This window comes from Onthophagus taurus, unplaced genomic scaffold (assembly GCF_036711975.1).
Source record: "Onthophagus taurus isolate NC unplaced genomic scaffold, IU_Otau_3.0 ScKx7SY_16, whole genome shotgun sequence".
Taxonomy (NCBI): domain Eukaryota; kingdom Metazoa; phylum Arthropoda; class Insecta; order Coleoptera; family Scarabaeidae; genus Onthophagus; species Onthophagus taurus.
The window spans coordinates 1,157,419-1,185,275 of record NW_027248941.1 but is presented as its reverse complement, the minus strand read 5'-3'; the positions used below and the strand labels follow the sequence as shown (position 1 = coordinate 1,185,275).

Sequence of the window (27,857 nt, the reverse complement as noted above, 5' to 3'; positions counted from 1 at the left end):
TGCAGAAATCGCGATTATTCAAACGAATTCATTATTATTTTTGTTAAAGATTTCTTTAAGAATTAATTTTGAGACAAATTTCTTCTTTACATTTCAAGTAGTGGGCACGAAATGTCCAAGAAGAAGACGAAGAAGTTGAGGTGACCAGAAAGCGGGTTTCCGCAACGATCTTCACCGATTGCGGTCGGTCAGTTGGTTAGTTCTTCTCGGTATCGCGAAGAACGAGGAACTTAATCCGGAAGAATACAAGTTACTAAAACGACTTAATTAATTAATTAATTACCTTTTTTATCGGTGTGTTAAAATTAATTCTGTGTTATTAACAAAAAAAATGTTTATTATTTATTAATCAAGTTTGAAATAAAAAAAATGTTGTTTCTTACAAAGAGGGAGATTTAATTTTTGAGTATTTCGGTGAGTAATTAATTTAATTAAATTAATTTTTGAGTTAACAAAAGTAAGGCGATAAATTTTAAAGCAAGTGGCACACATCTGGTGTTTGAAACGATCTAAGCGGAATTAAAAATCGCGCTTTATGGTCAAAGTTTCTCTTTTTTAAATCTTATCTTAAAAAAAAAGTTCAATCGAGAAATTAAAATTAAAAAATTACTATATGGGAATAATCAAATCTATCAAGCGTACAAAGCTTAACAGTACAATTACAGCATTTTTTTAATGCTCTACAAACCACGCGTCTAGTTAATAATAAAGAAACCCATCCAACACAAGACATAACTGAGTTAAAAATGTTTAAAAAAACGATTTTGACACAGATTTATTATCATTAATAATTCTTTTTGCATTTTTGCGTTTTTATGTTTGCATTTGCAATCTAATCCCGGGAAAAATGGCTTTTGTAAGAGTGTGAAGGCGAAAACGATTGCGTAATGAGGATTCATAAAATGATAAGTTCGAATAATTTGTGTCGTAAAGTTTACGTAATGTCGTGTAATGAGAGATTAACATTAAGCTTATTTCCTTTCACTGTGTTGGTGGCAAATTATGGCTCTTTATAAGGATGGGTTTTGATTTTAAATGCTAAAAAATTTGTGATTAAAAATTCTTTTCTTAAGAACTAAAAGATATTTTCAAAATTGGTCTTTTTCATTGAAAAGCTTATACTTTCTTTAATAAGTGCTGATAGTTTCAAGTTGATTCATTAAGAATTGAATTTTTCGCGATTTTTTTAAAAAACCGCAACAAATTCTCTTCCCTAAAATCGACGATAAACGTAGTTGTGTTTAATAATTTTTTTCTCAAGAACTAAAAGATATTTTCAAAATCGGTCTTTTTCATTGAAAAGCATATATTTTTCTTAATACTTGCTGATAGTTTCAAATCGATTCATTAAAAATTGGATTTTTCGCGATTTTTTGAAAAAACCCCAACAAATTCTTTTCCCTAAAAACGAATACAAACATTGTTGTGTTTAAAAATTTTTTTCTCAAAAACTAAAAGATATTTTCAAAATCGGTCTTTTTCATTGAAAAGCTTATACTTTTCTTAATAATCGCTGATAGTTTCAAATCGATTCATTAAAAATTGGATTTTTCGCGATTTTTTGAAAAAACCGCAACAAATTCTCTTCCCTAAAATCGACGATAAAGGTAGTTGTGTTTAAAAAATTTTTTTCTCAAGAACTAAAAGATATTTTCAAAATCGGTCTTTTTCATTGAAAAGCTTATACATTTCTTAATAATCGCTGATAGTTTCAAATCGATTCATTAAAAATTGGATTTTTCGCGATTTTTTGAAAAAACCGCAACAAATTCTCTTCCCTAAAATCGACGATAAACGTAGTTGTGTTTAAAAATTTTTTTCTCAAGAACTAAAAGATATTTTCAAAATCGGTCTTTTTAATTGAAAAGCTTATACTTTTCTTAATAATCGCTGATAGTTTCAAATCGATTCATTAAAAATTGGATTTTTCGCGATTTTTTGAAAAAACCGCAACAAATTCTCTTCCCTAAAATCGACGATAAACGTAGTTGTGTTTAAAATTTTTTTTCTCAAGAACTAAAAGTTGTTTTCAAAATCGGTCTTTTTCATTGAAAAGCTTATACTTTTCTTAATAATCGCTGATAGTTTCAAATCGATTCATTAAAAATTGGATTTTTCGCTATTTTTTGAAAAAACCTCAACAAATTCTCTTCCCTAAAATCGACGATAAACGTAGTTATGTTTAATAATTTTTTTCTCAAGAACGTAAAGACATTTTCAAAATCGGTCTTTTTCATTGAAAAGCTTATACTTTCTTTAATAAGTGCTGATAGTTTCGAGTCGATTCATTAAAAATTGGATTTTTCGCTATTTTTTGAAAAAACCTCAACAAATTCTCTTCCTTAAAATCGACGATAAACGTAGTTATGTTTAATAATTTTTTTCTCAAGAACTAAAAGATATTTTCAAAATCGGTCTTTTTCATTGTAAAGCTTATACTTTCCTTAATAATCGCTGATAGTTTCAAATCGATTCATTAAAAATTGGATTTTTCGCTATTTTTTGAAAAAACCGGTAAAATTCTCTTCCCTAAAATCGACGATAAACGTAGTTGTGTTTAACAATTTTTTTCTCAAGAAATAAAAGATATTTTTAAAATCGGTCTTTTTCATTGAAAAGCTTATACTTTTCTTAATAATTGCTGATAGTTTCAAATCGATTCATTAAAAATTGGATTTTTCGCGATTTTTTGAAAAAACCGCAACAAATTCTCTTCCCTAAAATCGATGATAAACGTAGTTGTGTTTAACAATTTTTTTTCTCAAGAACTAAAAGATATCTTCAAAATCGGTCTTTTTCATTGAAAAGCTTATACTTTTCTTAATAATCGCTGATAGTTTCAAATTGATTCATTAAAAATTGGATTTTTCCCGATTTTTTTAAAAAACCGCAACAAATTCTCTTCCCTAAAATCGACGATAAACGTAGTTATGTTTAATAATTTTTTTCTCAAGAACTAAAAGATATTTTCAAAATCGGTCTTTTTCATTAAAAAGCTTATACTTTTCTTAATAATCGCTGATAGTTTCAAATCGATTCATTAAAAATTGGATTTTTCGCGATTTTTTTAAAAAACCGCAACAAATTCTCTTCCCTAAAATCGATGATAAACGTAGTTGTGTTTAACAATTTTTTTTCTCAAGAACTAAAAGATATCTTCAAAATCGGTCTTTTTCATTGAAAAGCTTATACTTTTCTTAATAATCGCTGATAGTTTCAAATTGATTCATTAAAAATTGGATTTTTCCCGATTTTTTTAAAAAACCGCAACAAATTCTCTTCCCTAAAAACGACGAAAAACGTAGTTGTGTTTAAAATTTTTTTTCTCAAGAACTAAAAGAAATTTTCAAAATCGGTCTTTTTCATTGAAAAGCTTATACTTGTCTTAATAATTGCTGATAGTTTCGAGTTGATTCATTAAAAATTGGATTTTTCGCGATTTTTTGAAAAAACCTCAACAAATTCTCTTCCCTAAAATCGACGAAAAACGTAGTTGTGTTTAAAATTTTTTTTCTCAAGAACTAAAAGATATTTTCAAAATCGGTCTTTTTCATTGAAAAGCTTATACTTTTCTTAATAACTGCTGATAGTTTCAAATCGATTCATTAAAAATTGGATTTTTCGCTATTTTTTGAAAAAACCGCAACAAATTCTCTTCCCTAAAATCGATGATAAACGTAGTTGTGTTTAACAATTTTTTTTCTCAAGAACTAAAAGATATTTTCAAAATCGGTCTTTTTCATTGAAAAGCTTATACTTTTCTTAATAATCGCTGATAGTTTCAAATCGATTCATTAAAAATTGGATTTGTCACGATTTTTTGAAAAAACCTCAACAAATTCTCTTCCCTAAAATCGACGATAAACGTAGTTGTGTTTAATAATTTTTTTCTCAAGAACTAAAAGATATTTTCAAAATCGGTCTTTTTCATTGAAAAGCTTATACTTTCCTTAATAAGTGCTGATAGTTTCGAGTCGATTCATTAAAAATTGGATTTTTCGCGATTTTTTAAAAACCGCAACAAATTCTCTTCCCTAAAATCGACGATAACTGTAGTTGTGTTTAATAATTTTTTTTCTCAAGAACTAAAAGACATTTTCAAAATCGGTCTTTTTCATTGAAAAGCTTATACTTTTCTTAATAATCGCTGATAGTTTCAAATCGATTCATTAAAAATTGGATTTTTCGCGATTTTTTGAAAAAACCTCAACAAATTCTCTTCCCTAAAATCGACGAAAAACGTAGTTGTGTTTAATAATTTTTTTCTCAAGAACTAAAAGATATTTTCAAAATCGGTCTTTTTCATTGAAAAGCTTATACTTTTCTTAATAACTGCTGATAGTTTCAAATCGATTCATTAAAAATTGGATTTTTCGCTATTTTTTGAAAAAACCGCAACAAATTCTCTTCCCTAAAATCGATGATAAACGTAGTTGTGTTTAACAATTTTTTTTCTCAAGAACTAAAAGATATTTTCAAAATCGGTCTTTTTCATTGAAAAGCTTATACTTTTCTTAATAATCGCTGATAGTTTCAAATCGATTCATTAAAAATTGGATTTGTCACGATTTTTTGAAAAAACCTCAACAAATTCTCTTCCCTAAAATCGACGATAAACGTAGTTGTGTTTAATAATTTTTTTCTCAAGAACTAAAAGATATTTTCAAAATCGGTCTTTTTCATTGAAAAGCTTATACTTTCCTTAATAAGTGCTGATAGTTTCGAGTCGATTCATTAAAAATTGGATTTTTCGCGATTTTTTAAAAACCGCAACAAATTCTCTTCCCTAAAATCGACGATAACTGTAGTTGTGTTTAATAATTTTTTTTCTCAAGAACTAAAAGACATTTTCAAAATCGGTCTTTTTCATTGAAAAGCTTATACTTTTCTTAATAATCGCTGATAGTTTCAAATCGATTCATTAAAAATTGGATTTTTCGCGATTTTTTGAAAAAACCTCAACAAATTCACTTCCCTAAAATCGACAACAAAAGTAGTTGTGTTTAACAATTTTTTTTCTCAAGAACTAAAAGATATTTTCAAAATCGGTCTTTTTCATTGAAAAGCTTATATTTTTCTTAATAATTGCTGATAGTTTCGAGTCGATTCATTAAAAATTGGATTTTTCGCGATTTTTTTAAAAAACCTCAACAAATTCTCTTCCCCAAAAACGACGAAAAATGTAGTTGTGTTTAAAAAATTTTTTTCTCAAGAACTAAAAGATATTTTCAAAATCTGTCTTTTTCATTGAAAAGCTTATACTTTTCTTAATAATCGCTGATAATTTCAAATCGATTCATTAAAAATTGGATTTTTCGCGATTTTTTGAAAATACCTCAACAAATTCTTTTCCCTAAAAACGAATACAATCATTGTTGTGTTTAAAAATTTTTTTCTCAAGAACTAAAAGATATTTTCAAAATCGGTCTTTTTCATTGAAAAGCTTATACTTTTCTTAATAATCGCTGATAATTTCAAATCGATTCATTAAAAATTGGATTTTTCGCGATTTTTTGAAAATACCTCAACAAATTCTTTTCCCTAAAAACGAATACAATCATTGTTGTGTTTAAAAATTTTTTTCTCAAGAACTAAAAGATATTTTCAAAATCGGTCTTTTTCATTGAAAAGCTTATACTTTTCTTAATAATTGCTGATAGTTTCGAGTCGATTCATTAAAAATTGGATTTTTCGCGATTTTTTGAATAAACCCCAACAAATTCTTTTCCCAATAAACGAATACAAACATTGTTGTGTTTAAAAATTTTTTTCTCAAGAACTAAAAGATATTTTCAAAATCCTTCTTTTTCATCAAAAAGCTTACACTTTCCTTAATAATCACTGATAGTTTCGAGTCGATTCATTAAAAATTAGATTTTACACGATTTTTTGTTTAAAAATTTGAGTTTTAAGTTCAATGTCTTCATTTAATTACATTAAACGCAGTGAGAGGTTACTTCTCGGTATTTTTTCCTCTCGCTCGAAAATTCCGAGTAAAACCATCGAAGAAGTCTTCGATAACAGCTTGAGTTGAGTGGCGTTATAACGGTTTATTTGGAATTTAATGCGCCTTTTCCAGTTTGCACAACGATCATGATCTTAAAGCTGAGAAGAAACAGTTTTCCAACGAATCCCCATAAAACACATGCTTAATCTCCTAGATGCTATTTCGAACCAGCTCCTTTTAAGCTCAAAACATTTTAAGTCTTTATTTTAAATAGAAGCACTAAAAAAAATTTTTTTGTTGAAATTTAACTATCTTGGCGAAGTGAAAGGAGGCGTGTGTTTACCATGTGGGTATAAATCGGTTCGAACTCGCATAAAGTGTGGTTTAACGGTTTCGGAGGACTCCGAGATCGAGGAATGAGAGGCCAAGTTGTTGCCTTCTCTCCAAGACGATGTGTTTAATAAATTAACCGTTCCATATCGGGATATCAACGAGATCTATCTTTGTAGCTTGAGACCGTTTAATACCCAAGCGAGTTTATAAGCCGGATTGAAAATGTGGACCTAAAAATTCGGATCATAACGTTGTGTAACCACTTTATAATCGTTTGAGGTTACAAAAATTTATCAAAATTTGCTCTAAATTTGACTTTTTTTTATCTCTTCAACGGTTGACCCCAAAAATGTATTTCGCGGAGGTCACTACGATTTTAAATCGAAACGAACGCCATCTGGCTAACGAATTTAACGGTACCTAAAGATGTTGGCACAGTTTTTGGACTACAAAAAAAAAGGAAAAGAAAAAAAACATTTAATTTTTTCTTTTTTGGTTTAATTAAGTTAATAAGGAATTAAATGGGATAAAACCAAAAAATCCTAACCTATAATTTAACTCCTTCCGTAAAGTAATAAACCCGCTTTAAAGCAAACATATCTCGAGGCATTTATAACTTTATTATTAATGGCGGTAATCATTTTTCATCGTTCTTTTTGAGGTAGTGGTTTGAGGTGAGGTTTTTGAGATCGTACGCGTAACGGGGCTTTAAGAAGTTTGTATGTTGAGAAATATTTTTAAATGGGAAGAATGCGAGAGAAAGAGTTTGCTGAATGAATGATGTCGTTTGATTATAATTTATAAATAAATTAAAGAACATCGAAGTGTTCGAAAGTGATTTTTTATGCAAAATGTTTAACACAAAAATGTTTAGAAAATCGCGAAAAATTCCATTTTTAATTAATCGATTTGAAACTATCAGCGATTATTAAGAAAAGTATAAGCTTTTCAATGAAAAAGACCGATTTTGAAAATATCTTTTAGTTCTTGAGAAAAAAATTTTTAAACACAACAATGTTTGTATTCGTTTTTAGGGAAAAAAAATTGTTGAGGTTTTTTCAAAAAATCGCGAAAAATCCAATTCTTAATGAATCAACTTGAAACTATCAGCACTTATTAAAGAAAGTATAAGCTTTTCAATGAAAAAGACCGATTTTGAAAATATCTTTTAGTTCTTGAGAAAAAAATTGTTTAACACAACTACGTTTATCGTCGATTTTAGGGAAGAGAATTTGTTGTGGTTTTTTCAAAAAATCACGAAAAATCCAATTTTTAATGAATCGACTCGAAACTATCAGCACTTATTAAGGAAAGTATAAGCTTTTTAATGAAAAAGATCGATTTTAAAAATAACTTTTAGTTCCTGAGAAAAAAATTGTTAAACACAACTACGTTTATCGTCGATTTTAGGGAAGAGAATTTGTTGCGGTTTTTTCAAAAAATCGCGAAAAATCCAATTTTTAATGAATCGATTTGAAACTATCAGAGATTATTAAGAAAAGTATAAGCTTTTCAATGAAAAAGACGAATTTTTAAAATATCTTTTAGTTCTTAAAAAAAAGATTTTTAAACACAATTACGTTAATCGTCGTTTTTAGGGAAAAGAATTTGTTGAGGTTTTTTCAAAAAATCGCGAAAAATCCAATTTTTAATTAATCGATTTGAAACTATCAGAGATTATTAAGAAAAGTATAAGCTTTTCAATGAAAAAGACGAATTTTGAAAATATCTTTTAGTTCTTGAAAAAAAGATTTTTAAACACAATTACGTTTTAATCGTCGTTTTTAGGGAAAAGAATTTGTTGAGGTTTTTTCAAAAAATCGCGAAAAATCCAATTTTTAATGAATCGATTTGAAACTATCAGCACTTATTAAGAAAAGTATAAGCTTTTCAATGAAAAAGACCGATTTTGAAAATATCTTTTAGTTCTTGAGAAAAAAATTATTAAACACAACTACGTTTTTCGTCGATTTTAGGGAAAAGAATTTGTTGCAGTTTTTTCAAAAAATCGCGAAAAATCCAATTTTTAATGAATCGATTTGACACTATCAGCGATTATTAAGAAAAGTATAAGCTTTTCAATGAAAAAGACCGATTTTGAAAATATTTTTTAGTTCTTGAGAAAAAAATTGTTAAACACAACTACGTTTATCGTCGATTTTAGGGAAGAGAATTTGTTGCGGTTTTTTCAAAAAATCGCGAAAAATTCAATTTTTAATGAATCGATTTGAAACTATCAGCGATTATTAAGAAAAGTATAAGCTTTTCAATGAAAAAGACCGATTTTGAAAATATCTTTTAGTTCTTGAGAAAAAAATTGTTAAACACAACTACGTTTATCGTCGATTTTAGGGAAGAGAATTTGTTGCAGTTTTTTCAAAAAATCGCGAAAAATCCAATTTTTAATGAATCGATTTGAAACTATCAGCACTTATTAAGAAAAGTATAAGCTTTTCAATGAAAAAGGCCGATTTTGGAAATATCTTTCAGTTCTTGAGAAAAAAATTATTAAACACAACTACGTTTATCGTCGATTTTAGGGAAGAGAATTTGTTGTAGTTTTTTCAAAAAATCGCGAAAAATCCAATTTTTAATGAATCGATTTGAAACTATCAGCACTTATTAAAGGAAGTATAAGCTTTTCAATGAAAAAGACCGATTTTGAAAATATCTTTTAGTTCTTGAGAAAAAAATTGTTAAACATAACTACGTTTATCGTCGATTTTAGGGAAGAGAATTGTTGCGGTTTTTTAAAAAAATCGCGAAAAATCCAATTTTTAATGAATCGATTTGAAACTATCAGCACTTATTAAGGAAAGAATAAGCTTTTCAATGAAAAAGACCGATTTTGAAAATATCTTTTAGTTCTTGAGAAAAAAATTGTTAAACATAACTACGTTTATCGTCGATTTTAGGGAAGAGAATTGTTGCGGTTTTTTAAAAAAATCGCGAAAAATCCAATTTTTAATGAATCGATTTGAAACTATCAGCGATTATTAAGAAAAATATAAGCTTTTCAATGAAAAAGACCGATTTTGAAAATATTTTTTAATTCTTGAGAAAAAAATTGTTAAACACAACTACGTTTATCGTCGATTTTAGGGAAGAGAATTTGTTGCAGTTTTTTCAAAAAATCGCGAAAAATCCAATTTTTTATGAATCGATTTGACACTATCAGCAGTTATTAAGAAAAGTATAAACTTTTCAATGAAAAAGACCGATTTTGAAAATATCTTTTAGTTCTTGAGAAAAAAATTGTTAAACATAACTACGTTTATCGTCGATTTTAAGGAAGAGAATTTGTTGCGGTTTTTTCAAAAAATCGTAAAAAATCCAATTTTTAATGAATCGACTCGAAACTACCAGCACTTATTAAGAAAAGTGTAAGCTTTTCAATGAAAAAGGCCGATTTTGAAAATATCTTTTAGTTCTTAAGAAAAAAATTGTTAAACACAACTACGTTTATCGTCGATTTTAGGGAAGAGAATTTGTTGCGGTTTTTTCAAAAAATCGCGAAAAATCCAATTTTTAATGAATCGATTCGAAATTATCAGCACTTATTAAGGAAAGTATAAGCTTTTCAATGAAAAAGGCCGATTTTGGAAATATCTTTCAGTTCTTGAGAAAAAAATTATTAAACATAACTACGTTTATCGTCGATTTTAGGGAAGAGAATTTGTTGTAGTTTTTTCAAAAAATCGCGAAAAATCCAATTTTTAATGAATCGATTTGAAACTATCAGCACTTATTAAAGGAAGTATAAGCTTTTCAATGAAAAAGACCGATTTTGAAAATATCTTTTAGTTCTTGAGAAAAAAATTGTTAAACATAACTACGTTTATCGTCGATTTTAGGGAAGAGAATTTGTTGTAGTTTTTTCAAAAAATCGCGAAAAATCCAATTTTTAATGAATCGATTTGAAACTATCAGCACTTATTAAAGGAAGTATAAGCTTTTCAATGAAAAAGACCGATTTTGAAAATATCTTTTAGTTCTTGAGAAAAAAATTGTTAAACATAACTACGTTTATCGTCGATTTTAGGGAAGAGAATTGTTGCGGTTTTTTAAAAAAATCGCGAAAAATCCAATTTTTAATGAATCGATTTGAAACTATCAGCACTTATTAAGGAAAGAATAAGCTTTTCAATGAAAAAGACCGATTTTGAAAATATCTTTTAGTTCTTGAGAAAAAAATTGTTAAACACAACTACGATTATCGTCGATTTTAGGGAAGAGAATTTGTTGCGGTTTTTTAAAAAAATCGCGAAAATTCCAATTTTTAATGAATCGATTTGAAACTATCAGCGATTATTAAGAAAAGTATAAGCTTTTCAATGAAAAAGACCGATTTTGAAAATATCTTTTAGTTCTTGAGAAAAAAATTGTTATACACAACTACGTTTATCGTCGATTTTAGGGAAGAGAATTTGTTGCGGTTTTTTAAAAAAATCGCGAAAAATCCAATTTTTAATGAATCGATTCGAAATTATCAGCACTTATTAAGGAAAGTATAAGCTTTTCAATGAAAAAGGCCGATTTTGGAAATATCTTTCAGTTCTTGAGAAAAAAATTATTAAACACAACTACGTTTATCGTCGATTTTAGGGAAGAGAATTTGTTGTAGTTTTTTCAAAAAATCGCGAAAAATCCAATTTTTAATGAATCGATTTGAAACTATCAGCACTTATTAAAGGAAGTATAAGCTTTTCAATGAAAAAGACCGATTTTGAAAATATCTTTTAGTTCTTGAGAAAAAAATTGTTAAACATAACTACGTTTATCGTCGATTTTAGGGAAGAGAATTGTTGCGGTTTTTTAAAAAAATCGCGAAAAATCCAATTTTTAATGAATCGATTTGAAACTATCAGCACTTATTAAGGAAAGAATAAGCTTTTCAATGAAAAAGACCGATTTTGAAAATATCTTTTAGTTCTTGAGAAAAAAATTGTTAAACACAACTACGATTATCGTCGATTTTAGGGAAGAGAATTGTTGCGGTTTTTTAAAAAAATCGCGAAAAATCCAATTTTTAATGAATCGATTTGAAACTATCAGCACTTATTAAGGAAAGAATAAGCTTTTCAATGAAAAAGACCGATTTTGAAAATATCTTTTAGTTCTTGAGAAAAAAATTGTTAAACACAACTACGATTATCGTCGATTTTAGGGAAGAGAATTTGTTGCGGTTTTTTAAAAAAATCGCGAAAATTCCAATTTTTAATGAATCGATTTGAAACTATCAGCGATTATTAAGAAAAGTATAAGCTTTTCAATGAAAAAGACCGATTTTGAAAATATCTTTTAGTTCTTGAGAAAAAAATTGTTATACACAACTACGTTTATCGTCGATTTTAGGGAAGAGAATTTGTTGCGGTTTTTTAAAAAAATCGCGAGAAATCCAATTTTTAATGAATCGACTCGAAACTATCAGCACTTACTAAGAAAAGTATAAGCTTTTCAATGAAAAAGACGGATTTTGAAAATATCTTTTAGTTCTTGAGAAAAAAATTATTAAACACAACTACGTTTTTCGTCGATTTTAGGGAAGAGAATTTGTTGCGTTTTTTTCAAAAAATCGCGAAAAATCCAATTTTTAATCAATCGACTCGAAACTATCAGCACTTATTAAGGAAAGTATAAGCTTTTCAATGAAAAATACCGATTTTGAAAATATCTTTTAGTTCTTGAGAAAAAAATTGTTAAACACAACTACGTTTATCGTCGATTTTAGGGAAGAGAATTTGTTGCAGTTTTTTCAAAAAATCGCGAAAAATCCAATTTTTAATGAATCGATTTGACACTATCAGCGATTATTAAGAAAAGTATAAGCTTTTCAATGAAAAAGACCGATTTTGAATATATCTTTTAGTTCTTGAGAAAAAAATTGTTAAACACAACTACGTTTATCATCGATTTTAGGGAAGAGAATTTGTTGCGGTTTTTTCAAAAAATCGCGAAAAATCCAATTTTTAATGAATCGACTCGAAACTATCAGCGATTATTAAGAAAAGTATAAGCTTTTTAATGAAATAGACCGATTTTGAAAATATCTTTTAGTTCTTGAGAAAAAAGTTGTTAAACACAACAATGTTTGGATTCGTTTTTAGGGAAGAAAATTTGTTGAATTTTTTTCAAAAAATATCAAGAAATTCAATTTTTAATGAATCGACTCGAAACTATCAAGAATTATTAAAGAATTTTCAAGCTTTTAAAAAGCTAACTTAAAGAGTACTATTTGAAATGATTAATAAAGATAATGGAACCTTTTAAGGAGAAATTTGCTAAAAACCATCGATACATAAAGTTTTAAGATCGCCGGGCGGAGAAAATATCCACGTTGATTTTGTAAGAAAGGTTATCTATTCTCTTTTAAATCGTATTTACATAGATTGTATGCACGATCTCGTAAAAGCGAAGCAGTGAAAGTGGAAGAAAGCGAAATTCTCGGTGAAGCTACTAAAAACCGTAAGCTTTCAGCGAGCCATATAACATAATAATAGTTTAAATTTTTTTAGGTAGAACTAAAACGGTTAAATGTGATTACTCATCAAAGAGCGCTTATTCCACACTATATGTGGCTTAAATTTATAAAAAATGGGATTTGAGGACAAAATCGTAAAGCGTAAAATTAAAAAATGATATGAATTGCTACAAAGTTTCTTGTTTTTGTGTTGAACACGATTTTACCTTTAAAAGAAGCCAGGTGAAAGAGTTCTTTTTATGCATAATGAATCGAACAAGACTTGGGTCTGCAGGAAACAAGGGCGTCGACGCATTTCGACCTAATTTACCTCTCAAGTAGAACATTTAAAACCCGTTCAAACACGCGCCAACAATTATTTACCAGCTCCGTTTTAACTCTTCGTCCTCTTTTTATCAAAATTTGCATAAGCACGAATTTTATTTCTTTTCATTTATATAGTGCGATAAAATTTTTTTATTACAAATTAAATTAAAAAAAGTTCATTGCACCCGAAGCTCAACTCGTAAGCTCTAATAAGTCCACTTGCGTGACTTCGTTGTTAAAAACGTGATCGCGGTGATAATTAATTAGGAAAATCGATTAAATAAATAAAATTTATTCTGTTATTAATCCTATTAGGTTGTTTTGAGTCGTGCGAAGGTTGCAATGGTAAGGCTATAATAAAGCGGATTGGTGAAAGGTCGATTTTAACTCAATAATACCGTTTAAATATTTTTTAACCTCATTTTCAAGAATTATTACCGAGGATTACAAGAAACCAATTCAACCTTTATAATCGCTGATTGTTTCAAGGCGATTTTATGCGGTTTCTTGAAAACATCCATTTTGTGCATTATAAAAGGAAGGGATGATTAAAAACTTTTTTTTTATTATCATTTTTATCAGTTTTTGTTTGAGCGAAATTGCCTCAATATCCCAAGAACAGAGTCAATGTATAATCACGGCTGTAGACAATCTCAGTTTAAATCTATTGTAATCAAGTGCATTTTGTTGCCTCATCATGAAACATATGTGTTATAAAACGTTTAAATGTATGCTGCTTTTTGAGTATTTGTATAATTGCCTCGATAGCATAGCTGCCTCGGGTTTCATATAAAACAGGTGAGTTCTGCAGTGTTTAGATGTTTACTTCATTTTGACTACTTGCCTCGGAAACCCAATAACTGCTGATTATTATTGCAAATAAGTATTCTCTAATGCCTCACCAGGACAGCTACCTCGGCTTATACATAAAACTTACGTGTTGTAAAGTGTTTAATTAATTCTGCGTTTCATTTTGTGTACTTGAACTACTGCCTCGGCAACACAGTAGAAAAAAATATTGAAAAAAGAAATACTACCTATTCATTATTGTGTACTTCAGCTCTTACCTTGGCAACACAACTACCTCGGGTTCGATCTAATGGAGATTTATCAAAAAAACAAATACTACCTATTCATTATACTTGAACTCCCACCTATGGACATATATTGAAAAAAGAAATATTACCTATTCGTTATTATACACTTGAACTCTTGCCTCGGCAGCACAGCTGCCTCGGCTTCCATCTAATGGACATATATTGAAAAAAGAAATACTACCTATTCATTAGAAAATTAAAGTCCCTTTCTGATAAGGGGAGTTGCATGTAAAATTTTCGACTTTCTCGCCATTGAATATGGCGAAACAGTAATTCAATTTTTGACCAGCCTGTATAAGACACTCCGATACAACAAATGACAATCTATTTGGCAACATCTGAAGAGTAATCGTGCCAATGTAGATCTTTTTTGAATGAACGTTGGCTGAGATATGGGGTTTTAAAGAGCATGTTGAAATTTACCAAAAATAGCTTAAAACCAAAATAACTCGAAAACGAAAAACGCTAGATACCAACAATTTTTATCAAAGTCAACCTATCTTTTTACGTACAATTAAACGGTGTAATAAAAACTATAACATTCCATTTAAAATAACGAAATTATGGTCTACTTCCGGTCTACCGGAAGTGGCGGCCATCTTGAAAATATTTTATATCGAAAGTTCCGAATGAACAACCCATGCTACCAAAATTTCAAATCTCTACGAATAGTGAAACTTGAAAAAATTCTAACGAACCAGTTACGTGAGACACCTGTATAATTAAACCTTTGCCTCGGCAGCATAGATGCCTCAGTTTCTAACTAATGGACAAAAATCGAAAATAGTTGTATTACATATTCTTCATTGATTACTTAAACTTTTGCCTCGGCTTCTAACTAATGAACATATACTGAAAAACATACTACCTATTCATTATTGTGTACTTGACCTCTTACCTTGGCAGCACAGCTACCTCGGCTTCCATCTAATAGACATATATTGAAAAAATAAATACTATCAATTTATTATTGTGTACAGGGTCAGCCAAACTCGACGCCCCACCTCTTTTATGGGAAACAGGTAAAATTTTCGAAAAAAAAATTTATACCATTTTAAATAGTATCTTCTCAGCTTTAAAAAACATCAGACGTTACAAATTTCGTTACGCTATGCGTCGCGACGGACGCTTACAAATTTATTTTTTCAACGATCACATTTTTTTCTGTTTAGAAATAGGATGCCCATATAATTTTTAGCAATATTGAATAAAAAAGTTTTTTTATATCTGTAATAGTTTTTTATATATAGCGGGATACGTAAATTAATATTGACGAGCATTATTTTAGCAATTCTTCCATCACAGGTAGCCATGGATTGAAAATGTATGAACATTTCTTAATTTGACTCAGTGTCAAATAGTCTTGCATTTGTTTCTTAGAAATGGCAAATCACCAGGAAAAGGTTGACATACTTTTAATTTACGGTGAAGCTCGCCGTAATTCAAGGGCAGCTGTCCGATTTTATCGCGAAAAGTATCCAGACCGGGCTGTTCCGGACCACAAGTTTTTTACCCGATTGGAACAAAATTTAAGAAAAAATACAGACGCGTTTTCCTGTAGGAAACATGTTCCTATTAAAAAAACCGTATGCAATGATGGCGTCGTAGCTGAAGTTTGTTAGTTTTTTGAAGATAATCCTAGAGCATCTGTTAATATGGCAAGTCAACAATTAAATATTTCCTATTCCTCCATACGTTGAATACTTAAGAAGAACGGATATTTTGCATACAAATTGAAGAACTTGCAGCTTTTAAATGAAGATAACCGTAATAAACGCATAGATTTTTTAGCGGATATGGCCATATTGGAAGACTACAATAGAAGGATATATAATAACATTTTATGGACTGATGAGAGTCGATTTGTAAGTAATGAGCTTCCAAATAGGCAGAATGAAAGATACTGGGCCACTGAATATCCTAATGTGATTAATGAAGTCGAAAATCAAGGCCACTTTGGAATTAATGTATGGTGCGGCATAATCGATCGGTATTTAGTGGGTCCATATTTTTTCGATTACAATTTTAATGGACCAATCTTTCTCCATTTCTTAGAAAATGAAGTGCCCGATTTATTGCAAGATATACCTCTCATGCAGGAAAATGTATGGTTTCAAATGGATGGAGCACCCTATCACAATTCTGCAATTGTTACGCAATATATGAACCGCGTATATCCTGAGAGATGGATAGGAAGATCTGGTCCAGTGCGTTGGCCAGCTAAGTCACCAGACTTAAGCTGCCTGGACTTCTTTTTATGGGGCACAATCAAGAACATTGTATACAGTACTCTCACAAACAACGTTGAACATCTTAAACAAAAAATTAGTGATGCTTGTAATACGATAAGTCGTAATACTCTTAGAAAAGTTACTCATAATGAAGTGAAAAGCCGGTTTCAGCACTGTTTGGCGGCGAATGGCGGTCAGCTTGAGCACACTTTGTAGGTGCAACATATTATGTTTCTGTTGTTTTAATTTATTAAAATCAACATTTATTGTTTTAAGTTTTAAAAAAATTTGATGATTGTCTCAATAAATTGTTCTATACTTTTATTTCATTGTTATTTTGTTACTATTCAGTTTATTAAAATGTTTTGTAAACCAACTTCCTGATCTATTATATTATTATTTTATATTAGTAAATGTTTAGTCCATGGCTACCTATGATGGAAGAATTACTATAATGATGCTCGTCAATATTAATTTATATATCCCGCTATATATTAAAAACTATTAGAGATATAAAAAAACATTCTTATCCAACATTGCATAGAATTATATAGGCATCCTATTCCTAAACAGAAAAAAATGTGTTCGTTGAAAAAATAAATTTGGGAACGTCGCGACGCCTAGCGTCATCTTCCAAAATTTGTAACGTCTGATGTTTCTTAAAGCTGAGAAGATACTATTTAAAATGGTATACATTTTTTTTCGAAAATTTTACCTGCTTTCCATAGAAAAGTTGGGGCGTCGAGTTTGGCTGACCCTGTACGTGAACTCTTGTCTCGGCAGCAAGCTGCCTCGACTTTTAAATAATAGACATCAATCAAAAGAAGTTGCTTTATCTACTCTTCATTGTGTACATGAACTTTTACCTCGGCAGCATAGCTGCCTCGGCTTTTAACTAATGAACATATACTGAAAAAAGAAATACAACCTATTCATTACTGTGTACTTGAACTCTTACCTCGGCAGCGCTGCTACCTCGGCTTCTAACTAATGAATATATTGAAAAAAAACATACTACCTATTCATTATTGTGTACTTGAACTCTTGTCTCGGCAGCATAGCTGCCTCGACTTTTAAATAATAGACATCAATCAAAAGAAGTTACTTTATCCACTCTTCATTGCGTACGTGAACTTTTACCTCGGCAGCATAGCTGCCTCGGCTTCTAACTAATGAACATATACTGAAAAACATACTACCTATTCATTATTGTGTACTTGAACTCTTGTCTCGGCAGCATAGCTGCCTCGACTTTTAAATAATAGACATAAATCGAAAGAAGTTGCTTTATCTACTCTTCATTGTGTACATGAACTTTTACCTCGGCAGCATAGCTGCCTCGGCTTTTAACTAATGGACATATACTGAAAAAAGAAATACAACCTATTCATTATTGTATACTTGAACTCTTACCTCGGCACCGCTGCTGCCTCGGCTTCTAACTAATGAATATATTGAAAAAAAACATACTACCTATTCATTATTGTGTACTTGATCTCTTGTCTCGGCAGCATAGCTGCCTCGACTTTTAAATAATAGACATAAATCGAAAGAAGTTACTTTATCCACACTTCATTGCGTACGTAAACTTTTACCTCGGCAGCATAGCTGCCTCGGCTTCTAACTAATAAACATATACTGAAAAACATACTACCTATTCATTATTGTGTACTTGAACTCTTGTCTCGGCAGCATAGCAGCCTCGACTTTTAAATAATAGACATAAATTAAAAGAAGTTGCTTTGCCTACTCTTCATTGTGTACATGAACTTTTACCTCGGCAGCATAGCTGCCTCGGCTTTTAACTAATCGACATATACTGAAAAAAGAAATACAACCTATTCATTATTGTATACTTGAACTCTTACCTCGGCAGCCCTGCTGCCTCGGCTTCTAACTGATGAATATATGGAAAAAAGGCATACTACCTATTCATTATTGTGTACTTGAACTCTTGTCTCGGCAGCATAGCTGCCTCGACTTTTAAATAATAGACATAAATCGAAAGAAGTTGCTTTATCCACTCTTCATTGCGTACGTGAACTTTTACCTCGGCAGCATAGCTGCCTCGGCTTTTAACTAATGAACATATACTGAAAAACATACTACCTATTCATTATTGTGTACTTGAACTCTTGTCTCGGCAGCATAGCTGCCTCGACTTTTAAATAATAGATATAAATCGAAAGAAGTTACTTTATTTACTCTTCATTGCGTACGTGAACTTTTACCTCGGCAGCATAGCTGCCTCGGCTTTTAACTAATGGACATATACTGAAAAAAGAAATACAACCTATTCATTATTGTATACTTGAACTCTTACCTCGGCAGCGCTGCTGCCTCGGCTTCTAACTGATGAATATATGGAAAAAAGGCATACTACCTATTCATTATTGTGTACTTGAACTCTTGTCTCGGCAGCATAGCTGCCTCGACTTTTAAATAATAGACATAAATTAAAAGAAGTTGCTTTACCTACTCTTCATTGTGTACATGAACTTTTACCTCGGCAGCATAGCTGCCTCGGCTTCAAAATAATGAATATAAATCGAAAAAAGTTGCATTATCTATTCGTCATTATGTACTTGAACTTTTGCCTCAGCAGCATAGCTGCTTCGGCTTCTAAATAATAGAAATGTATAGATGTCATTTTTGTCTCGATAATAAAAAATTTATTATTTTTTTCAAAATTTTAAATAAAACAACAGTATAACCAATAAATTATTACAGTTCAACTTTTACTTGCTCGAAATGACACCCAACACGACCTAGTTACGACCAAATTTAAAAAATCGATTAAACAAAAACAATCGATTAGCGGCCATTTTGAAATTTAATAAAAAATAGGTTACCTCGGGAACCGTTAAAGATAAATTACTCGTGTTTGGTATCAAATTAAACGTTTTTTGACGCCCGATTCAACTTAATAATTTTTAAAATCAAAAACCCATTTAATTTCGAAATTGCAGCTTAAAAAAGCGAATCGAATCGAGTTTATTTCGCAAAACTAAATAAGTCGAAAAAAATCTTGTCGTACTTACAGTTAGAGTGCGTAAAAGCCCGTCCCGACGATGGAACCCGCTATCTAACAGTATCGGTACCATGTTGGTTGCGATGAAATGATCCTAACGCAACATCTGTCGCCGGAAAGTTCACCTGGAATTTAAAAAAAAAATTCAATTAATTCATTTTTGTATTAATTCCAGATTTAATCAACAAAATGGCTTTATACGATTTGGATGCAACACCCCCGGCTCCTCCACCACTAAACCCATTACTTTTCCAACAAAAATCGAGTCAACAAAGCGGATTTCGACTTCAAGATCAAAACGACGAAACCGCCTCCATTTACAGCGTTTATAAACAAAAAATCGACGCGATGTTTGAGAGCGATTCCTCATCGAAAACGACTCAAAACTCGGTTCAAGCGCGAATCGAGAAAATGTTTAGTGATATAACTAAGGATTGCAACAATTTATTTCCGGCGCCCTCAACGGAAATTGGATGCCATACATTTTCTGTCGATTATTTAGGCAGCGTAACTCTCCAAGAAAAAGTAACAAGTTTAGCCGGGTTACAAACCCCGTTAAAAGAACTCTATTTTTCTTACAAAAAAAACACCAAGCACAAGAAAACGTTAACGGGGCGCTTAGAAATATCATCGAGCGGGCTAAAAGTGCAATATCAAGGCGAAAAGGGCGATTTGGAACAATTAAACTCGTTCCCAACAATCGCGGTGTGGTCAGCTGTAAAATTCGTGATTCAAGACCATAATTACGCCTTTTTACCTTTAATAACCGACCCTGATAATTTAGACAAACAACAATTATTCCAAAACTTCACCCAACAAGAATTCAAAAACTTAAACAACGAAAATCATTTCCCCCTTTTCGCCGTCGTTATGAGAAAAATCGGGGTCCAAAAGCAATTGGAATGCCACGCTTTTATTTGTCAAACGTCAGAAGACGCCATCGTCATTGCGGCCACCCTGTATAAAGCGTTAATGGCCCACATGAAAGCGAAAGAAAAGAAGCCAAAAAGCAAAAATGGGGTTACTTGCATGTCGATGACTTCGAGCATTTACAACGAAGGGGTTAATTCGCCCCCTCAAATCCCTGTAAGACCCCCGAGGAAAAAACGGGGCTCAATTTGCTCCAATAAAAGTCAAGAAGATACCATTGAGACTTTAGGGGTGAGTTAATTTTTTAAAAAAATCTTTTTTATAATTAATTAATTAATTTTAGACTTCCGACACTCAACCTTTATTGAGTGACAAAGAGGTTCAATCAAAAAAAGTTTCCAAGCCTAAACGCGCAGCTCCTAAAGCTCCTAATGTGTTAAATCAAAATGATTTAGACGCCATTTTACCGTACGAGGAACCTTCCGATGAGAATCAAATCGAAACGATTCAAAAAGAAATCCAAGAAATCAAGCCTCAATCGATCATGGATAAATTTAACACTTATAGGAGCACCCACCAGAAGCAAATCACGGCCGAAATAAAGCAAGTTATGAACGAGACGACTAATATGGGACTAAAACGAGTTAAAAGTGTGCGAAAACGGGACGAAGATATCAAAGGGAACGATAATTCCGGGGATATTTTAACGAAAGTTACTATTCCAAGGAGTGGGAGCTTTTTGAACGCCGGGGGTTTGACCAGGTATAAATCAAAAGTACAAAGGTGAGTTATAACCTAAAAATCTCACTAAATTCGATAATTAAGTAACAAATTTTACTCACCTTGTAATATTTATCACGTCCAACGATTAATTCGTTGTTTATGATGTAATAATCACTAATAAACTCAATTTGTTAAAGCTAAGCGCATCATAACAATAACAACAACAACACAACATAACCTCAAATGCCGAAAAATGATTTAGCTTAAAATAAAACTTAATTAAAAATTGATTTATTACTTAAATCGTTAATTAAGGTTAATAGAATCGATTAAAAGTAATAATTATCAAAAATAATTACAAAGTCGCCCTAAAAATTGTATTAAAAAATAAATTGTTTGGTGATTTTATTTATTTCGATGTTGGTACAATTGGAAATCGGCCATGTTAGTCGATGTCACTTTTGGCGGAAAATTTTCAAATTTAAAATATTAATTTTAATTCAAAATGTTAATAAAAACTTATTATTATTTAATATTATTTATTATCATTGAGGATTTAAATTAATGTGATTTTAAATTTCGATTAACTTGTAGCCAAATTTTATTAAAAAACACAAAAATTGTTGATAATAATCCGCCATTTTTGATAATAACTCGATTAAACTGATTGATATCTCGGTAATAAGCGAGATTACGAAATTATTATTTTTATTACCTTTTTACCTCATCACTTATTATCATTGAGGATATAAATTAATAAGATTTTAGATTTCGATTAATTTGATACCAAACTCGGCGCAATCTTATTAAAAAACGTAAAAGATGTAAAAATGTGATAATAATCCGCAATTTTTGATAATAACTCGATTAAAATGATTGATATCTCGGAAAATAAGCAAGATAAAACCATCGAATTTGGACTATTTTTAAAGGAAATTCAATTCTGCGTCGATTAAAACCAATTTAAACTTAATTCGAGGTTTTGTTATTATTATTACCTTTTTTGATGATGACTTAAAATAAAAAATTTTCGATTTATATCGAATAAATCGATTTTGTAACAAATTATTTTTGATTTTGAGTTAATTTTAATCGTTATTACCAAAATTATTACTTTTATTACCTTTTTACTCCATCACTTATTATTATTATTGAGGATATAAATTAATAAGATTTTAAATTTCGATTAATTTGATACCAAACTTGGCGCAATCTTATTAAAAAATATAAAAATATGATAATAACCCACAATTTTTGATAATAACTCGGTTAAAATGATTGATATTTCGGTAAATAAGCGAGATAGAATCGCCGAGTTTGGACTCTTTTTAAAGAAAATTCAATTCTGCGTCGATTAAAACCAATTTAAACTTAATTCGAGGTTTTGGTATTATTATTACCTTTTTTGATGATGATTTAAAATAAAAAAATTTCGATTTATATCGAATAAATCGATTTTGTAACAAATTGTTTTTGATTTTGAGTTAATTTTAATCGCTATTACCAATATTATTATTTTTATTACCTTTTTACTCCATCACTTATTATTATTATTAATTTATATCCTCAATAAATTAATGAGATTTTAGATTTCGATTAATTTGATACCAAACTCGGCGCAATTCTATTAAAACATAAAAATATGATAATAATCCACAATTTTTGATAATAACTCGATTAAAATGATTAATATCTCGGAAACTAAGCAAGATAAAACCATCGAGTTTGGACTCTTTTGAAAGGGAATTCAATTCTACGTCGATTAAAATCATTTTTATCATGATCCGAGTTATTATTATTATTATTACCATTTTTAATGTTGTCTCAAAACAAAAATTTTTCGATTTAAATCGAATAAATCGATTTTGTAACAAATTATTTTTGATTTTGAGTTAATTTTAATCGTTATTACCAAAATTATTACTTTTATTATCTTTTTACTCCATCACTTATTATCATTCAGGATATAAATTAATAAGATTTTAAATTTCGATTATTAAACTCGGCGCAATCTTATTAAAAACATAAAAATATGATAATAATCCCCCATTTTTGATAATAACTCGATTAAAATGATTGATATCTCGGAAACTAAGCAAGATAAAACCATCGAGTTTGGACTCTTTTTAAAGGGAATTGAATTCTGCGTCGATTAAAATCATTTTTATCATGATCCGAGTTATTATTATTATTATTACCATTTTTAAAGTTGTCTCAAAACAAAAATTTTTCGATTTAAATCCAATAAATCGATTTTGTAACAAATTATTTTTGATTTTGAATTAATTTTAATCAAAATTTTTCTTTTTAGATCAAACGGGCAAGCGAGTGGTGGTTCCCCGCTCGGTTTTAGCGAGCTCTTCAACGAATTTCGTCTCCAAGAGGGTCTACACTCCGTCGATGAAATACTCGGAGTCATCATAGACCCCGAAGGGATGTCTTTTAACGACCTAAAACCGATTTACAAAGAATTCCTTTTAAAACTCGCCTTAACGTTAACGAAAGACGAGCTTTATCAGCGTTCGAAGCTGATAATGAGGAGGCACAAAAAGAAATTGATGAAGAGTCAAAACGGGAAGAAGCGCGTCGCCGCTTACACGAAATTTAAGCGCTTAAAGCACATCTTTCAAAAATTAAAGGCTGTGAAAGATTTGCAAGAGACGTCGAAGAAAGATGTTAGCGAAAAAACCATCGAGAGCAGCTTAAGTTCGTCGTCTTACGACACGCGGCAATTTCAACCGAAAGAAAAGTGCGTAACGAGGAGGCAAAGTTATCGAAAAAGGAACCAAAATCGTGTGAGGAAAGATCGCGTTTCGACGTCGGAGGAGAGTGATTTTTTTTCATTGAAGAGGAAAAAAAATTTTATTTCAACTCATAATCGAAATTCGTCTTCGGGTTACGTTTCGTGTTCGGAGTGCAGTTACGACTCGGATTCTTGCACTTGCGTCTCGGCCGATAAATGTTATTGTTCGTTGGGAGACAAGAACAATAAGGGACATAAAAAGGATTTAATTTATTGCGGTTGCGACACCGATAGCTGCACCGACAGCAATAAATGTTATTGCACGATCAAAAAGGATCACAACGGGATGGGAAAAAGCACGATTTTCGAACAACTAAAAGAGCGGGGATTCATCCCGACCTCGCAAGAAGTCAAAACGCCCCCGAATCATCGAAAGTTGTGCAAAAAGAATTCAAACACGAAAAGCACGAAGAGTTTGTTGGAATATGTCCCTTGTAAAGAACAATATTATGAGAAATTAAAGAAGAATAAAAAGAGGGGGTGCGAAAATTTAGCGGTCGATTACGAATTATTTTCAATCGCAAATGGGAAAATTTGTAATATTAATTCGAGCCTTTATGGAGGGGAAATTGACCCAAAAAGGAATTATTCGATTAATTCTTATAAATACACCCAAAATAGTAAGTAATAATATCTTTAACACAATTTGATTCATAAATATTAATTAGAAAATAATCCTTATTTAATAAGGAATCGTTTTTATTAAAATCATTTTCCTCCAACTAATTTAGTTTTTGAGTTACGATTTTTATAAAAAAAAAAGCTCGATTTTATCAATAAATACAAGAAATACTTTAAAAACCCTTTAAAATGAGTCCAAACACGACCACTTTATCTTAAAAACTGCCAAAATGGCGATTAAAATAAATCGGAAATCCGCCATTTTGAAATTATTAATCATTATTATTAAAAAAAAATCAAATTGTATTACCTCAGACTTAGAGAGAACAAAAAATCCTTTAAAATGAGTCCAAACACGACTACCTTATTTTGAAAACTGCCAAAATGGCGTTAAAAATAAATCGTAAATCCGCCATTTTGAAATTAATGACATCTTCGTAACTTTTATGTTTTTTAAGATAAATTAGTCGTGTTTGGACTCATTTTAAAGCATTTTTAGTCAAGATTACGAATTTAGTATCCATAATATCAAAAAAAATCGATCGGCGATTGTTTATTGATCCACTTCCGGTTTTTTATTTTTTAAAAAACATTATTGTTTTGCCCCATTTTAAAGAATTTTTAAACAAGTTAAAGTATTTCCTATGTTGGGTGTGAAAATTCATAATCCGCCATTTTGAAAATATTAATTATTATTAAAAAAAGATCAAGTTTTATTACCGCAGACTTAGAGAGAACAAAAAATCCTTTAAAATGAGTCTAAACTCGACCACTTTATCTTAAAAACTGCCAAAATGGTGTTAAAAATAAATCGAAAATCCGCCATTTTGAAATTAATGACATTTTCGTAACTTTTATGTTTTTTAAGATAAATTAGTCGTGTTTGGACTCATTTTAAAGCATTTTTAATCAAGATTACGAATTTAGTATCCATAATATCAAAAAAAATCGATCGGCGATTGTTTATTGATCCACTTCCGGTTTTTTATTTTTTAAAAAACATTATTGTTTTGCCCCATTTTAAAGAATTTTTAAACAAGTTAAAGTATTTCCTATGTTGGGTGTGAAAATTCATAATCCGCCATTTTGAAAATATTAATTATTATTAAAAAAAGATCAAGTATTATTACCGCACTCTTAGAGAGAACAAAAAATCCTTTAAAATGAGTCTAAACTCGACCACTTTATCTTAAAAACTGCCAAAATGGCGTTAAAAAATAAATCGAAAATCCGCCATTTTGAAATTAATGACATCTTCGTAACTTTTATGTTTTTTAAGTTAAAGTAGTCGTGTTTGGACTCATTTTATAGCATTTTTAATCAAGATTACGAATTTAGTATCCATAATATCAAGAAAAAATCAATCGTCGATTGTTTATTGATCCACTTCCGGTTTTTTTATTTTTAAAAGCAACCTTATAGTTTTGTCTCATTTTAAAGAATTTAAAACAAGTTAAAGAATTTCCTTTGTTGGGTGTGAAAATTCATAATCCGCCATTTTGAAATTATTAATTATTATTATTATTAAAAAAAAATTAAGTTTTATTACCGCAGACTTAGAAAGAACAAAAAATCCTTTAAAATGAGTCTAAACTCGACCACTTTATCTTAAAAACTGCCAAAATGGTGTTAAAAATAAATCGAAAATCCGCCATTTTGAAATTAATGACATTTTCGTAACTTTTATGGTTTTTGAGATAAATTAGTCGTGTTTGGACTCATTTTAGAGCATTTTTAAACAAGATTACGAATTTAGTATCCATAATATCAAGAAAAAATCGATCGTCGATTGTTTATTGATCCACTTCCGGTTTTTTATTTTTTAAAAAACATTATTGTTTTGCCCCATTTTAAAGAATTTTTAAACAAGTTAAAGAATTTCCTATGTTGGGTGTGAAAATTCATAATCTGCCATTTTGAAAATATTAATTATTATTAAAAAAAGATCAAGTTTTATTACCGCACTCTTAGAGAGAACAAAAAATCCTTTAAAATGAGTCTAAACTCGACCACTTTAGCTTAAAAACTGCCAAAATGGCGTTAAAAAATAAATCGAAAATCCGCCATTTTGAAATTAATGACATTTTCGTAACTTTTATGTTTTTTGAGATAAATTAGTCGTGTTTGGACTCATTTTATAGCATTTTTAATCAAGATTACGAATTTAGTATCCATAATATCAAGAAAAAATCGATCGTCGATTGTTTATTGATCCACTTCCGGTTTTTTATTTTTGAAGAAACATTATTGTTTTGTCCCATTTTAGAGAATTTTTAAATAAGATAACGAAGATGCTATGTTGGGAGTAAAAATTCATAATCCGCCATTTTGAAATTATTATATACTATTATTTTAAAAAAATCTAATTTTATTAACGCAAACTTAGAGAGAATGAAAAATCCTTTAAAATGAACCCAAACACGACCATTTTATCTTAAAAACTGCCGAAATGGCGATTAAAATAAATCGGAAATCCGCCATTTTGAAATTAATGACATTTTCGTAACTTTTATATTTTTTAAGATAAACTAGTCATGTTTGGGCTCATTTTGAAGCATTTTTAATCAAGATTACGAATTTAGCAAAATCGCTTACAATTACCGTACTTCCGGTTTTTATTTTTTGAGATAACCCCACTTTGTTGGTACTCATTTCAACGGATTTTCCATCCCGAACCCGATTCTATCAATGAAAAATCGTTTATCCTCACTTCGCCGAGGTCGCTTGCGGGCGAGGCGCTAGATCTTCCAAAACTAACGATTTTTGGTTGATTTATTACAGAGCATAAACGATAAGTAATGTTATGAATTTATTTAATTCCAGAAAAAGTTCTCCAATCGATCCCGGTAAAAGGTTGCACCGAGGCGCTATCAGTGAAGAAATCGGCGGAAATCGCAGCACTTTTCGCCGATATAAAACTAAGTCAAACAACGGACATCGCCCATTTAATCCCGAAACATATCGACCCCGAAATTTTGATCAATTACCACAACTTGAACGCGCGGAGATCGAGTTCTCGGTGCTCCTCGAGAATCGATTCAACACCAATCAACAAAATGATCACGAACTCTTTGTACACGGCGAAAAATGCAATGTACAGCGCTAACAACGGGCTGTACACGATTCAAAGTCAATCCGACGACTCGAAATCGAGCTTGGAACGGGGGTCCTCGAGAAATAAGGAAACCGACAAAGTTGGGAGTGCTTTAGAAAATTCTTTGGGGTATTTACCCTAACTAATTATGATTATTAACGAAATTAAGACTTAATGAATTAAAATTAATGAAGTGATTGATGTAAATAAGAACGTTATTTTGATTGTAATTTTTTTTCTTTAATAAATCGAAAATTAATTGAAATAAAAGTTGTTTTAGAATTTAACTCTCCGCGTTTCGCCTCGTTCGTATTTATCGA

At 30.3% G+C, this 27,857-nt stretch overlaps 2 protein-coding genes across 3 annotated transcripts in view; one reads left to right on the top strand and one right to left on the bottom strand.

Moving 5' to 3' along the window:
• The window catches only part of LOC111415990 (inner nuclear membrane protein Man1-like), a 44,559-nt gene extending 23,304 nt beyond the window's left edge, over positions 1–21,255 (bottom strand). The window contains exons 1-2 of the mRNA XM_071201088.1: positions 21,139–21,255; positions 19,437–19,551 (exon numbers count right to left, since the gene is read on the bottom strand). The gene's annotated coding sequence lies outside the window, so the exon portion shown is untranslated. The remainder of the gene's footprint in view (positions 1–19,436; positions 19,552–21,138) is intronic.
• Positions 157–27,770, top strand: LOC111418187 (uncharacterized). 2 transcript variants are annotated; one of them, XM_071201084.1, is made up of 5 exons: positions 157–414; positions 19,602–20,587; positions 20,640–21,058; positions 23,331–24,442; positions 27,267–27,770. In XM_071201084.1, exons 2-5 carry the CDS (start codon positions 19,616–19,618, stop codon positions 27,677–27,679), a joined length of 2,916 nt encoding a protein of 971 aa, XP_071057185.1. In that variant the 5' UTR covers positions 157–414; positions 19,602–19,615; the 3' UTR covers positions 27,680–27,770. The 2 variants fall into 2 exon arrangements, with proteins under 2 accessions (XP_071057185.1, XP_071057184.1); XM_071201083.1 differs by having other exon boundaries at positions 158–414; positions 20,640–21,079.
• Positions 27,771–27,857: the final 87 nt, after the last annotated feature.

Bases quoted from the DNA above. Each gene is read 5' to 3' on its own strand.
- LOC111418187 (XM_071201083.1), top strand. From the start codon at position 19,616: ATGGCTTTATACGATTTGGATGCAACACCCCCGGCTCCTCCACCACTA. The intron at 20,588-20,639 runs GTGAGTTAATTT...AATTAATTTTAG, and splicing joins ATACCATTGAGACTTTAGGG to ACTTCCGACACTCAACCTTT. The intron at 24,443-27,266 runs GTAAGTAATAAT...ATTTAATTCCAG, and splicing joins TTATAAATACACCCAAAATA to AAAAAGTTCTCCAATCGATC.